Genomic DNA, 15,171 nt, shown 5'->3' on the forward strand with positions numbered 1-15,171 from the left:
GTATCCTCTAATAGAGGTACAGGGCTCCCGTGGCTAGTCATAGCTGTCATTGAACACGGATTATTGCGTCAGTTGCGGCTGTATGCGGTCAGGGGGCAGTGAGTTCACTTTCCCCCTCCACGTGGGCTCCAAGCTGCCGCAGTGAGCACTTTGGCTCCCTGGAGCTTGGTTCGAACAGCCTGATCTAGACTGTTGCCCCTGCAACTACTGAAAAGGCTACTGCCCGTCTTCAGGAACCACACGTTTGTCTGGCCTCTCATCAGATACCTCTCCATTGTTGTTGCACCTACGGTACGGCTATTTGTATATTGCTTGCAAGAGATCTTGGAAATTACCTATAGCCCTTTTGTAAAGATCTGTTCGAAACAATGATGATTTCAACTACGCAATGTGAATAATTTACCAATCAGTTGTACACATTAAAAATGACATCGATAATTACAGCACGAACTGCTGCTCCTTCCATAACCATGAAACAAGATATAGACTTAGCTTACATTTACCAGGAAAGAATAACCATAAAACTAAAAATAGAATTTTTTGTACCAAGAAATAAAACTGTATGATACATTGCCCAAGGAGATTGTAAAGAGATTACTAAAAGAAACCTATTTAGAAAGGCATTTAAAAAGTTCCAGTTAAGCAAAATGTTGTACACAATGAAGGATTATTTACGTAACACACAGCATGAGTTTGGTAAAAAATGTAAATCAAATAAATAATAATAACAATAATAAAACAACTATCATTTCACAAAGCTGTCTCATACTGTACTATGGTTTTTGCTTTCTTTTCTTTTCTTAAAAAATCTACACTCAAATGTACAATACTAACAACTTATCCTCCTCTTTCTGAGATCATCATCTCACTCATTGCAGAGATGTGCTGACTCAGTTTTCCTGGCGAATATATGGGAAGTTGTTGCACACAAAATAGAAACATTATTAAATCACTTCTTTGTTAAAGAAAGTATGTACACTAGGGATAAAGTGAATAAGGTAGCACTGTTTTAAACAGACTGGCCATTTATTCGGGAGGGTGGAAGCTCCAATCTTCATCCAGCCATCCTGATTTAGGTTTTCTTTAGTTTCCCTAAATCACGTCAAGCAAATGCTGGAGCTATCAGAATGAATCATATTGCTGCATGACAATGCCCACACTCACATTGCCAATTGGATGAAGGCTACACTTCAGTAATTTGGTTGGGAAACAATGGAAGATCCTCCATACAAGCAGATCTTTCACCGTGTGACTTTTTCATCTTTGGTGACCTGAAGAAAGACACATGGATGTTGATTTCAGTTGGACAAGGAAGTGCAAGAGTTGATGCAGTTGTGGAACTGTCTGCAGCCACATTCTATAAAATAGGAATTGATCATCTTATCTGAGATAAATGTATTAATGCATGTTGTGATTACTTTTGAAGGATACCATTCCATGGTCCCACTGCGACAGGTTCAGTTTTTAATTGACTCCCCCTCATACTTTAAATCAGACTGCAGTAACAGCTCTCGCTGAATAATGGGTTTGCCTACAATCATTAATTCTATACTCAGTCCCCAAATTAAACAGAAAAAACAGTAATATATAGTTCAGTAGGAAAAATACCCTCTGCAACATGCTTTGTAATTTTTAATAGTGCAAAAATGCAGATTTTGTTGTTATCTTGCACATTATATCTTTTGTTCAGTTTATGCTGTTGCAGAGGATAGATTTAATCAATATATCCTTTTCCTTCTTTATATATAACATTGACAGTCATGTTTACAACTATTTTATCAGTACTGTACTTCTTAGAAAAAGATTTTTGTGTGTAATATAATTTAAATTTACTTATGTCTAATATTCTCCAACAGTTTGCAGACAAACTAAGCGTAATCATAGGAGATGAGAGGAATAAAATAAAGATGAACTTAATCTTATTTATTGAATCAGCCAAAGGAATAATGGACTTACCCAAAATATGTCAAAAATCTATTGAACTGGCTGAAAAGTCATGTTTTTTACCTGTTGCATTGGTCATTGGAAGTGATGACTTGTGCGCTGATCTTGGTAAAACATAAAATTTTAAATAGATGTACAAAACCTGTCTTTAATATATTGCATACATTTATTTTCTATAATTTACTTTCTCACAATTTTAATGATGTTTTCTGATTCTTTCAGGCATTTCACGATCAGATGATGGTTACGAAATACTGTATGCTCGCCAGAGGCTTGTGTTAATAGCAAAAGCTTTCAGCTTTCAAGCAGTTGATATGGTTGACATTAATTATAAAGGTATGTGAAACAAGTATTATTTTATATTGAGTAAATAAACAAAATCTGAAAGTGATTTATCGTTACTGTTGTGGCACTGTAGTTCTTATTCTGTCATAATAGATAGTATTATCTAAATATAAATACCTTCCAGGATATGGAACAAGTCAAGATAATGCTAGTATTATCGTGGTGTGTCAGAAAGTTAACATGATTTAGCAAAGTCAGGGTTAGATACGTAGTATTCAAAAAATCAAGTGTGTGACAAGACAGTTGTAAGATTCAAGAGGCCAAACAAGTGGCAGAATACATTAAGAGTGGTGTTAAGGAAATGTGAATAGGTCTTCTTGAGGGTTAACTTTAAACCATTGAATTATAATATCAGAATTTTACACATCTGAAATAACTGTCTTGATACATCAATCCTGATAGCTTGCCTTTGAAACTGATGACAAACTGTTGAACTTGGTGACTCTAGATATCTTAAAACCTGATGACACATTTTTGAAAATGGTGTACCTGGAAAAAATTTCTATGAGACATTGTGATGACATGTGCAGTGGCAACACTATGGCACATGACTGTATGATAGGGATACAGTACACACTGAGGTGACAAAAGTCATGGGATACCACCTAATATTGTTGGACCTCCTTCCACCCAGCTTAGTGCAGCAGCTTGTCTTAACATGGACTCAGCAAGTCATTGGAAGTCCCCTGCAGAAATACTGCTGCCTCTATAGCAACCCATAATCGTGAAAATGCTGCCAGTGCAGGATTTTGTTCAATAACTGACCTCTCTATTATGCCATATAAATGTTTGATGGGATTTATGTTGGGCAATCAGGATGGCTAAACCATTAGCTTGAACTGTCCAGAATGTTCTTCAAACCAATTGCAAACAACTGTGGCCCAGTGACATAGTGAATTGTCATCCCTAAAAATTCCATCTTTGCTTGGGATCATGAAGTCCATGAATGGCTGCAAATGGTCTTCAGATAGTCAAACATAAACATTTCCAGTCATTGATCAGTTCTGAATACATTATGGGAGTGGCAGTGATCATTGTCTTACAACTATTTACTATTAAAAACAGTCTTGATCACGATTTATTTATCAAAAATCATGATCAAGACTGTTTTAAATAGTAAATAACTGACCAGTTCAGTTATACCAGAGGACCAAATCCATTCCATGTAAACACAGCCCAGGCCATTATGGAGTCACAACCAGCATGCACAGTGCCTTGTTCACAACTTGGGTCTGCACCACACTCAAACCCTACCATCTGCTCTTACCAGCTGAAATTGGTACTCATCTAATGAGGCCACATTTTTCCAGTAATCTAGGATCCAAGTGATATCATCACAAGACGAGGAGAGGGGCTGCATGTAGAGGCAATGTCATGCTGTTAACAAAGCCACTCACATTGGTTGTTTGCTACCATAGCCCATTATTAGCAAAATTTGCTGCACTGTCCAAACAGATACGTTTGTCCAATGTCACTCATTGGTTTTTGTGGTTATTTCATGCAGTGTTGCTAGTCTGTTAGCAATAGAACCCTGTGCAGATGCCACTCATCTGTGTCATTAAATGAAGGTGATGGCAGCTACATTGTCCAAAATGAGAGGAATATTTAATCCCCTAATGATCTCTGAAACAGAATGTTCCATACACTTATTTCCATCTACCATTCTGCATTCAAAGTTGTTAAATCCTGTTGTGCAGCCATAATCACATCGGAAACCTTTCCGCATGACTCACTTTAGTACAAATGACTGTTCTATTAATGCACTGCTCTTTTATACCTTGTGTACACAGTACTACCACCATTTGTATATGTGCATTTTGCTATCGCATGACTTTTGTCACCTTAGTGTATACCACATAAAAGGCCATGGGCTGTGGGTATCTTTTATCACATTTTATATCCTTTCACTGGGGACACCGAACATTAGTGCTTATGTATGGCAACTCAGGAGGCTATAGGGCTCGCAACAGATGGATGAGGCAGTTTAGTGTACTTGCTGTCTAGACTCTCTCTATAGGCTGTGATGAAATCAAACAATGGAAACTTCAGATAAGAATATAAAAAATGTAGCATAGGAGAGATTGCTACTTACCATAAAGATAACACGATGAGTTGCAGATAGGCACAATAAAAGACAGTTACACATAGTCTTTCAGCCAAGTTGCAGACAGGCACAGTTAAAAGATACCTACACATAAGCTTTTGGCCACAGCCTTTGTCAGAAAAGAGAAACACACACATCATTCGTTTACACAAGAAAGCACACCTCCCAAACACATTGACTGTTAACTCTGGCAGGTCAGGCAGAATGTCACTTTTTTGCGGAAATATGTAGCAGGGGTCCATTGTAGCATAAATGATGTAAAGGAAATGGGAATAACCCAGAAATGGGCCAAATAGGTCTTGATGGTTGTGAGAGGAGCTGGATAGAGAACAGACATGTAAAGACACGCAAAAACATGCACAAGTACGCAAAAATGTGCAAAACCCCACAAAACTATGTAAAAATACACGCAAATACTTTAAAAATGCACCGAAATGTGGGAGAAAAGGAATGGGTGCGATACGGAAGAGTGTGTGTGTGTGTGTGTGTGTGTGTGTGTGTGTGTGTGTGTGTGTGTGTTGCAACAAGGGAAGAGAAGGGAATGGGGATGTGTTAGGTTGAGGATCCAAGTTTGTGTGGCATGAACAGGTGTGGAAAACAAAACACTGAAGTATGTCAAGACAAAGGGTGAAGTGGGACCGGTAGTAATAAATAAAATTACAACTATCAGAGAAAAAAAACAGAGGCATCAGATGCTGCATCAACATTCCGAATGATCATGAAGACTGTGTTGTGCGTGAATGATTATTAATAACAGTGTGGCTCAGAAGTAGATGCGGTTTGGAGGACAGTCCAAAAACACAGGAAAGAAGAAAAAGAACAGGTGCAGAAGAGTAATGCTGCAGAAAATAGTACAAAGGAAAACATCACGGGATTGTAGGATGGAAGAAAAGCTGTTCGGCAAAATCAAACACTGGAAACTCTAGGTAGGGATATCAACAATGTAGGGAAAGATAGATTGCTACGTACCATAACTATAACATTCTAAGTTGCAGACAGGCACAATTAAATAACACTTACACATAAGCTTACAGCCTTTGTTGGAAAAGGAAAAACTCACACACACACACACACACACACACACACACACACACGACCACCAACTCTGGCAGCTCAGGCCAAGAACTCGATCTATTGTGTTCATATGCAAAGTGAATTGGCCAATGCCTAGAAACTGTTGTTAGCTGAATTGGGCATTCATCAGGATTTAGGCTGCAGTGCTGATGACACTCTCGTGGCAAAAACTGTGGCACCTCCATTTTCTCTGATGTCCCTTGGGAACCCTGGTTTCATAAATGCCTTCCGATACTGTCGACCTGTCCAGTTCACATTTACTTTAGATTGCATAGTGAATGGTGTCGCTGTCCTGAATCTCTGGGCAGAACACAAAAATGAATACTGGTTACATGGCTGACCCTTTATGCCTTAAAGACACATTTCAGGTCTTGCACATTGCCGAGAGCCAGCGTGGGACACCTTGTCTGTTGGAACTGAAAGGCTTGGACAAGTGCAGAGTGTGAGTTTGATAATCATTGTTAGGAAAATAGTGTCTTGTATTAATTTTTTGTATTACTTGGTTACTACACAATTGACAAAGGATGGGGTAGGTTCTGCGTGTGCAATCTTTAAATGTGATTTCATGAGGTTTATTCAGTATGTCTGCCATACTACTCTCCCTGATTGAAGAGCTTACTTCAGCTGTGACCATTTTGTTGGCTTCCATTAACAGACAGGATACCGTTTCACCAGAATCCTACCACCTAATTTTCCTCCTTATGATGATTCAGCCAAGGATTGGGAAGTTTATGAAAAAAGACTCAGACAGCAATTTTTGGCTTTCATTGTGACAGACTCGAATTTGTGCAAAGCCGTCTTCCTGTCATGGATTCCACTTAAGGTATCAAGTACTGTGTTTGCTTGCCTCTTTACAAGAATCAATGGCTCTTACTTTTAGAATGAGATTTTCACTCTGCAGCAGAGTGTGTACTGATATGAAACTTCCTGGCAGATTAAAACTGTGTGCCAGACCAAGACTGGAACTTGGGACCTTTGCCTTCCGTGGGCAAGTGCTCTACCATCTGAGCTACCCAAGCACGACTCACACCCAGTGCTCACAGCTTCAGTTCTACCAATACCTCATCCCCCACATTCCAAACTTCACGGAAGCTCTCCCTAGCACTCTCGGTCCGGCACCCAGTTTGAATCTGCCAGGAAATTTCATGTCAGCGCACACTCTACTACAGAGTGAGAATGTCATTCTGGAAACTTCTCCCAGGCTGTGGCTAAGCCACGTCTTTGCAATATCCTTTCTTCCAGGAGTGCTAGTTCTGCAAGGTTCACAGGAGAGCTTTTGTGAAGTTTGGAAGGTAGGAGATGAGGTACTGGCAGAATTGTAGCAGTGAGGACAGGGTGTGAGTCGTGCTTTGGTAGCTCAGATGGTGGAGCACTTGCCCGTGGAAGGCAGAAGTCCCGAGTTCGAGTCTCGGTCCTGCACACAGTTTTAATCTGCCAGGAAGTTTCAGCTCTTACTTTTTATCACATGTGCAGTTTATTTTCCAACTACTATTGCAAATGAACGTGCCATAACAGTGTGAGTCGGAATTCTGCGATGCTGCAAAAAACCAAACCAGTCATACAGGGCCTGGGCGGCTGAAATTCATGGCCTTAGCCATAAGTGTCAGTTCATTATTGATGACCATAATGACTCTTATGCAGGCTCTATTGTGCATGACACAATTAACTGTTTAGCTCCAGACAAAGAAGAGTGCCGGGAGGCTTTACTCTATGGAAACCTACTGTTGGCAAAAGTTTTGTGCAAATAGCACAATCTTTTGAAGCTTCTCAGGCAATGGGTGACCAAATTGAAGTATGGGGAAATGTGGCAGTAGTGTCACAAGATGTGTCCACAAGGACAACAGACATCTTGCACGAGGAAGCGGCAGTGGCAGCAGTAAACATGTGGGCTTAGCACCAAGCAGAATAAGGCTGGGTCAAACAGCCACAAATACTGCAGCATCAGCAGTCTCTGTTTCCATCTTGTCCTTTCTGTTTTGTCTAGCATGGGGTTCAGCATGCCCTAGGCACTGGGCTGCTTGTAATTCTGCTAGAAGAAGGGCATTGTTCGCTGAAGGTTCCCAGGATATGGACATAGACATAAACTGTGTGACTCCAATGCTCTTGACTTTCCACAAGTTGTTTATCGAATTAAGTGCTTTTTGTCAAGTGCTCTGGGTACAGGTTGACACAGGTGCTGCAGTAATTTTATTGAATTCTCAAACCTATGTGAGTTTAGGCTCAATGCGTTTGACACATATTACGTGGAAGCTGATCAGTCACAACAAACAGAACATCGTGTTGTTGGAACAATTTATCTTGAATCTGCCTCTTACAAGTCAGTGGTTTGTTCAATTAGATTTTTGGTGGTTGTTGATGCCAGTGTTGAGAACTTGTTCAGGATGGACACATTTCAGACATTTTGATTTTCTGTCACTGATGTAGTTCACATTGTGTCTGAGCAGGTACCGTATTTTCAGTTGGACAACAGTTTGTGAGGAGTTTTTGGGCTTATACTTGGAAGGTGTAGGGTGTGCTACAAATTTTTCTGGTCATATTTATTTGAAATCTACAGCTTGGCCTCAGTTTTGTCATGTGCATTCTATTCCCATATCCCTGAAAAATCAAGTGAAAGAAGAATTGGACAGACTTAAATCTGAAAGGGTGGTGCAACCTATTATGGCTAGTGAATGATCATCTCCGATGGTTGTAGCGCAGAAGCCATTGGGGAAACTTCAGTACTACTGTCAATGCACAGTTGATTACAGGTACACATCATCTCCTGCACCAAGAGAAACTGTGGGGGGAAAATATCAGGCGGCCAATACTTTTCTAAAATCGATTTGTCTGAAACATATCTGCAGGTTCCTGTGGACGAAGAGTCTCTTGTGGTTTTGAATACTGCTTTTGGTCTCTATCAATATTTGCACCTTCATTTTGCTGTGGATAGCACACCTGCTACTTTCCAGTGATTTTTAGAGCAATTGACTATGCCTGTCCCGGGTTGCATGAATTATCTGGACAATATTGTTGTCATAGGCTCCTCCATGGCTGATCATTTGAAAAATTTGCACCCTTTGTTTTCTGTCTTACAGTCCACAGGCTAATGGTGTAACCTCAAGAAATCTCAGTTTCTTCAACCTTCTATTGTTTATTTGGGGTTTGAGGTCTCATGGGATGAGGTTCGCCCTCTGCCAGACCACATTTCCACTCTTTAGTCTATGCCTCGGCCCTCATCCATAAAGGAGCTTCCAGCCTTCATAGGGGAGATAACCGAATGCTATGAACTCCTGCCAAGGGCAGCTACATTGGCCCACCTGTTGCATGCCTTGTTACAGATGAATGTACTTTTTTGCTGGAGCTTGGACTGTGGATGTTCTTTTCAAATGTTGAAATCCAAACTATTTTTGGCCCCTTGTTAAGCTACATTCTCTCCAGACCAGCACACAGTTTTGGTGACTGATGCCTCAAAATATAGCCTCGACATGGTCCTAGCACACTAATATGCCAGCGGCTCTGAACGATCTCTTGTTTTCAGCTCTAAATCTCTCATTCAATCCCAGCAACATTACGCTCAGGTGAAAAAGAGGCTCTTGCCATCGTCTATGCTCTACAAAAATTTCATGTTTTTCCATATGGCTTCAAGTTTTGCCTTATTACTGACCATATACACTTGCCTTGCCTTGTTTATCCCTTGCATTTCTTTCCCTGACAAGATAACACACTGCCTACAATTCTGGGTGCTGTTTTGTCTTGCTACAATTGTGAAATCCAATTTTGACCTACATCTAAACACACCAATACGGACACCTTGTCCTGTCTTCCTGTGGATCCTGATTCCAGCTTTGATCATGACGAGTTGCTTTGCTTCCATCTTCATAATGAAATGCAGGCCAAGGGTGCCAGTTTCCAAGTTATGGGCTTGTGCTTAGTCGCTGCCATTGCCACTAACCAGGTTTTCCGTCAGATGGTTCAGTTTGTTCAGCAAGGCTGGCCAGATAAAGCTCTGGGTCAGGGTTTGTATCCCCTGTTCAACTGTTTTTCCTTATAGTATTGTGTCTCTGTTTTTGATGGTGGTTTGCTGTTGTCCACAGAAGAGCTCTCTCCCACAGTAGTTATTCCTGAAGTGTTATGGAGCAAGGTTCTACACATTCTCCACCAGGGCCAGTGGGAAGTTTTGTGCACTAAACTGTTAGCTGGGGGATGCATTTTTTGGCCAGAGATTGATGGCGAAATTGTCCATTTTGTTGCAGTTTGTGGGTAGTGCTCCTAACAATAGGCAGCACCTAGGGCATCCTTGTCCCCCTGGCCAACTCCCCACCAGCCATGGGAATGCATTTATATAGACTTTGCAGGTCCACCTATGGGGGAGCAGAGCCCAACTGAGTTGCTTCATGGCTGCAGTCAGGTTCATATGGTCACTTTACACAGGGGTCGCTGGTGTGGTTTGATCACCTGCCGCCCAAGTGAACACTGACTACTGTTGCCCGCCAGCAGGGATGCAGTCTTGTGGCATCTGTACAGCTGACAGACTGGTGGAACACCAATTTCATCAATTGCAACCCCACTCGCTGCCAGAAGCTACAAGTTTTTGGGTGTGGCCCCTGTCTCTGCAGTCAGCCCTGCCACCCTCTGCCTCAGGCCTGTCATAACCTGCTGAGGAGGTGCCCCTGTTCCTTTAGCTTCCTCCTTCATGTGTGGTGCCCTTGGGTTCCATCTTCCTGGGGCTGGGCTCATGTCCGTCTCTCGCCTCAGGTCTGTTGCTGCAGCATGCTGTTCTGGTTGGACTGCCTCTGCTGGCCCCCTTGCCAGTGGGTCCACCCCATCTCCTCCACACTGCCTGGTGACAATGTAGAGATGGCAAAGCCACTCTCCTCTCTGGTGCTGTCATCAGCACCATGTGTGCCCACCACCCCTGTTCTTACCTGTGTTCCCATACAATCCAACACTTTGCTCTGGTGCCCACCGGGCATATCATCCTGTCCCCTCTGTCAGCACTGGCTGCCACTACTCCGGAGGCAGTGGATGAGTCCCTCGTTGGGCTGCCAGCATCTCCTCCATCACCTGGGTATGCATAAGGGGGAGGTGTGCTGTATTCTGCTACTAGTGCTTGTGAGTGTGAGTGTGCCAATTGTTGTGTCACCACATGTGTGTGTTTGAGTTGACTGCCAACTATATCAGTGAAGGATGACCACTGGAGCCTGCCTGTGGGAGGCATACACACGACGCAATTTCTGCCACACCATCTACTGGGAGCTCGCACAGATGTAAATGCACAGAGCTGACTGATCTCCCTATGTTATTCTGTTTTGTATCGTACACATCAGTTGTTCTGTGTCTTGTGGAGCTCTGAGAGGTTTTGCTGTTTTTGTTCACAGATTATGAATAAAGCCATATTTTTGTGGCTTAGATAGGTTTTGTTTATTACTTTGTTACTACATAGGATCCTTTTAATTGGTCAGGTGTGTATTACATGATTAAAGTGGCTACTTAGGTAGCAGAGAACAGCTGGTGTGCACACGTGGGGTTTTGGGTAGAGAAGCCTCTCATCAGTCCTGATTTCAGAGAGGGTAGAATACTAGCCCCATTACTTGTAGAGAGTGGCACTAAAAGTGTCATAGATAATCTCATCTATAAATGGTGTAACAGGTCTGGATGTCCTCTGGTGAAGCTTAGTGAGTCAAATGCAGCTAGTTGTCAGTAGAAACAATTATTTACTTCCCAACAGTGTATACCATTAACTCATGTCTACTTCAGGTGGGTGCTGGGTGGTGGGCATAGTACAGGTGGACCATAGTGCGTGATGCATATAGATGATACAGGAGACTGTCTATCTCAGCATGAAGGCAAAGATAAATTTCCATGGAAAGCTGTCAGAGCTAATCTCACCTGTCAGTGTTGTAATGGGTGTGGGTGTTATCTGGTGGAGATTGGTGGGCCATGGAAAATCAAAACAGATAGTTGTCAACAGAAATCTGTATTTACTTCACAGTAGTGTATACCAGTAACTTGTGGTCAGTCATGTAGGCACTGGGTGGTGGACATTGTTCGCATGGACTGTAGTGCATGATGTGTATAGGTTAGTTAGCCACCTGCTGCTATGTAGAGCTCAGCATGATAGTGAGGGAACCTTGTGACTTGTGCACACACACGTGGCCAGTGGTGCTTACTCAGCTGCAGGGCAAGGTGCTACAGCAGGGCTAGATTGTAGGTAAGTTTAGCTGTAGTTGGCATGGTATGAGATGATGTAGGCATCTGGCTGTGAACCCAGGCCTGCATCTGGCAGACGCTATTTGGGACTGGTGGATGCCCAGTGGCTTTGTGGCTGGGAGGGCCTTAATTCAACCCTTGACCCATCAGTGCTGTGGCTGGGCTCCCTGGCAGGTGGTCCTGTCAGGATGTCTGTTGAGCAGTGGTGGCCTCATGGCAGAAGCCTACACTACAACAGAGACTAACACGATGACTCGCTGATCCGCTGACCAGCCTGGCTGGACTTCCAATATTTATATGCACCAGAGTGGGTTTGTTGTATTGTGATTGCCACAGATGTTATATGCAACACAAGGCAAAGTGTCCCTGGTTTCAGTAACATGCTGGCCATCAAATGTCAAGTGGGCTTCGGCACCTAAGTGGATGCTGTTGTGTACTGCTGTGCTAGCATATTACAGTGAGTGGTTCTCTGATGACAATGAGCTCTCTTGCCTTTGGTTCATGGTGTACAACTGAAATAATGCCCACGTGGTGCTAGGAACAGAAAGCTACCTCAAACCAGAAATTTGGAAAATTTAAATCCCACATGGAATCCATATTGCAGAGAGAGGATGGATGATAGTAGTGGAAGCATGTTAATTGCTGCAAATAATACTAAAATATTCAGAAAGCTTAGTACAGATTACCTATGTGAATCCTGCTGCTTTCACTGTTTCATCTCTCAAAGCTACTCATTTCTCTTGCACTGTATTCCTTAATCATGTTTCAGTCAATCACTGCTGCAGCAGGAGTTGTTTATAATTCTGAATTTTTACTCTATCAGTTCTGGCAGAAACAAAGACGCTTGTCCCAAGGCAGAGCCTATGGGACTCACCATCCGCAAAAAATTCAAGTGCTCAATTCTGTAGTCAATCAGAATTAACTTTGTGCTATCTTTTCCTCTGGTGCTACTAGCACACCTTTTTCACTTCTCAATTTACATTTGTTTTAATCACTATCCCATAGACACAAAATCATGCTGAAATCTTTTGCACTCCTTGATGCAATTACGCGAATATGAATTTTCTCATCATGAGTAGAAATGTGCATTGTTTTCCTCTCATGACTGACAGCAGCTGAGTATAATCACAGCAATATGTGTGTGACTGTTTTTTTGAAACTACTGGCTGCTGTAACCAATTAGGATACAAGCCACTGGCAGATACTGCTTGACTATGTATTACGTTTTGTGGATGAATAACTTTGTATCTGGCATAATAATTTAAATCATGTTAAATGAGCCCTAAATTTTAAGAAGTTCAAAAGAAAAAAAAACTTGAACTGCTGTTAAATATTTCACATGCTTACACTTGCACATCTTCATCAAATGATGCTGATGCTGTAACAGAAACTAATTTGATACAAAGTTCCACATGACAATTTGAACACACTTTTTCCCAAATAAATTATGATTACTGAATTTTTGTAGCTGGTTTGCCAGAGTTTCATTAGTTAGCCTCATTTTTTTAAAATGTTGCTATCCTTCTCTGAAAAAGGCTTGAAGCATAAAATTTGCAGTGATTATAATTTTGTCAGTAAGTGAAGACAAATTGCAGATTCATCGCTGAACTTCAAGCTAGAATGATTCATTTTGTTCAGGAGAAAAGTCTCACAACATTTTACAACCTTCAGTGGGAATTATAGGTCAACAGCAAACACACTGAATTTGTACAAGCATTTTTTTCTACTTTCCAAAAATTTGATATCTTGTAGAGAAAAGAATGCTTTTCAATTCATGGTTAACACAAGCAGGAACTAGATATTACTTTTAACATACAAAATTTTAAAGATCACTTACTTTGAATGTGATACAAGTTGTTATTTTTTCCAAGAACATGCAGCTCTGCTATATGGCTAATTGGTAATGGATCCTTCTGCATAAAATATTTCAGAGATAAGTTAGTACTCCATTTGGAACTCTGGGCAAGAAATACTCAGTATGATGTCATCATATGGAAAAACAAAACTGGCATTCTGCAGATCAGAATGTGGAATGTTAGATCCCTTAATCAAGTATATAGGCTAGAAAACTTGAAAAGGGAAATGGATAGCTTGAAGTTAGATATAGTGTGAATTATATGCCAGCTAGTTCTGCAGATGATGAAGAGACTGAAAGAATGTATGATGAGACAAAGAAAATTATTCCAACAGTTAGGAGAGAGGAAAACTGAATTGTTTTGAGTGACTGGAATTCAGTAGCAGCAAGAGGGAGTGAAGGAAAAATAGTACGAAAATATGGACAAAGGAGTGAAAGAGGAAGCAGCCTGGTAGAATTGCAAAGAACATAATTTAATCATCACTAACACTTGGTTTAAGATTCATGAAAGAAGGTTGTCTACGTGGAAGAGACTTGGAGACATTGGAAAGTTTCAGTTTGATTATATAATGGTAAGACAGTGGTTTTGGAGCCAAATTTTAAACTATTAGACAATCCCAGGGACAGATGTGGACTCTGGTCATAATTTATTGATTATGAATTGTAGGTTAAAACTGAAAAAAATTGCAACATAATATTCACAGTTATTGTAATTTTGCCAGCAAAAGCAGTTTGAAAAATATGTTCATTATTTATAAAAAGAAATGTGCCCAAGAAATTACTTTCCTAAATCCTATGAAATGAGCCAAAATGAAGTGTCACTGTTGGTTCCTCAGGTGCCCCTCACTCACCACCAACCGCCATGTGCTTGCAGAATTCTCCAAAATGTCAAGCTGATGCTTTTGTTGACAAGAACTATAAATTCTTGATGCTTCTGACAGTGTGCAGTATTGTAACAATAGCTTGTGCCTTGCATCAGTGTGAGAGCATTCCTGGAAGAAGTGCACTTGAATGATACTTTATTGAGCTTTACAGGGACACTGATCCTGTAAAAACTATGGAGTACAAATAGTGGATTCAAATGATAGTCACTTGAAAGCAAGTAACTGCCCTCACTTGAAACCAAGTAACTACCAGTAAATGGTTTTGTCCACAGACATCATCAAAAAAATCACTGACCTGACCATCTACCACACTTTATCAAAAAATCCAACACAGCACTTTAAAACTGAGTAACAATACCTTTAAAGCTCATGATGCAACTGCAGTGCTTGACTTTGAAGAAAATTATTCCTTTGCTGTTCAGGATAATGTCCAACATTTTCCCTGGGAAAGCAATCAATTTAGTGTGGATGCCACTGTTATCTTATTAGTTGAAAATATAGTGCAAAAGGCATCGCCTAAGGTATGATACAGCTGCAGTTCACTTCTTTTTTTATAAAATTTTAGGATTTATTCAAAACAAAAAGTGGCAAAGATGCTGGAGATCATTTACTTAGGCGATGGATCTGCAGCCTAGTATTGACATTTAAGCATTACCAATTTGTGCAGACACCTCGCATACTTTGATTCAAGAGTAAATGTTGAGAGGAACCTTTTGTAACAACTAAAGGAAGATCTGTGTGTGATGGAATTGGGGGTACTGTAAAATGACTGGATA

General features: G+C 41.0%; 1 protein-coding gene across 3 annotated transcripts in view; it reads left to right on the forward strand.

The window, feature by feature from the left end:
- LOC124595689 (citramalyl-CoA lyase, mitochondrial-like) overlaps positions 1-15,171 on the forward strand; it is a 193,063-nt gene that overhangs the window by 122,096 nt on the left and 55,796 nt on the right. For all 3 annotated transcript variants that reach the window (XM_047134566.1, XM_047134557.1, XM_047134550.1), the window contains exons 5-6: positions 1,857-2,052; positions 2,167-2,280. In XM_047134566.1, the coding sequence (XP_046990522.1) occupies positions 1,857-2,052; positions 2,167-2,280 (310 nt within the window). The remainder of the gene's footprint in view (positions 1-1,856; positions 2,053-2,166; positions 2,281-15,171) is intronic.

Source organism: Schistocerca americana, chromosome 1 (assembly GCF_021461395.2).
Source record: "Schistocerca americana isolate TAMUIC-IGC-003095 chromosome 1, iqSchAmer2.1, whole genome shotgun sequence".
Classification (NCBI taxonomy): Eukaryota; Metazoa; Arthropoda; class Insecta; order Orthoptera; family Acrididae; genus Schistocerca; species Schistocerca americana.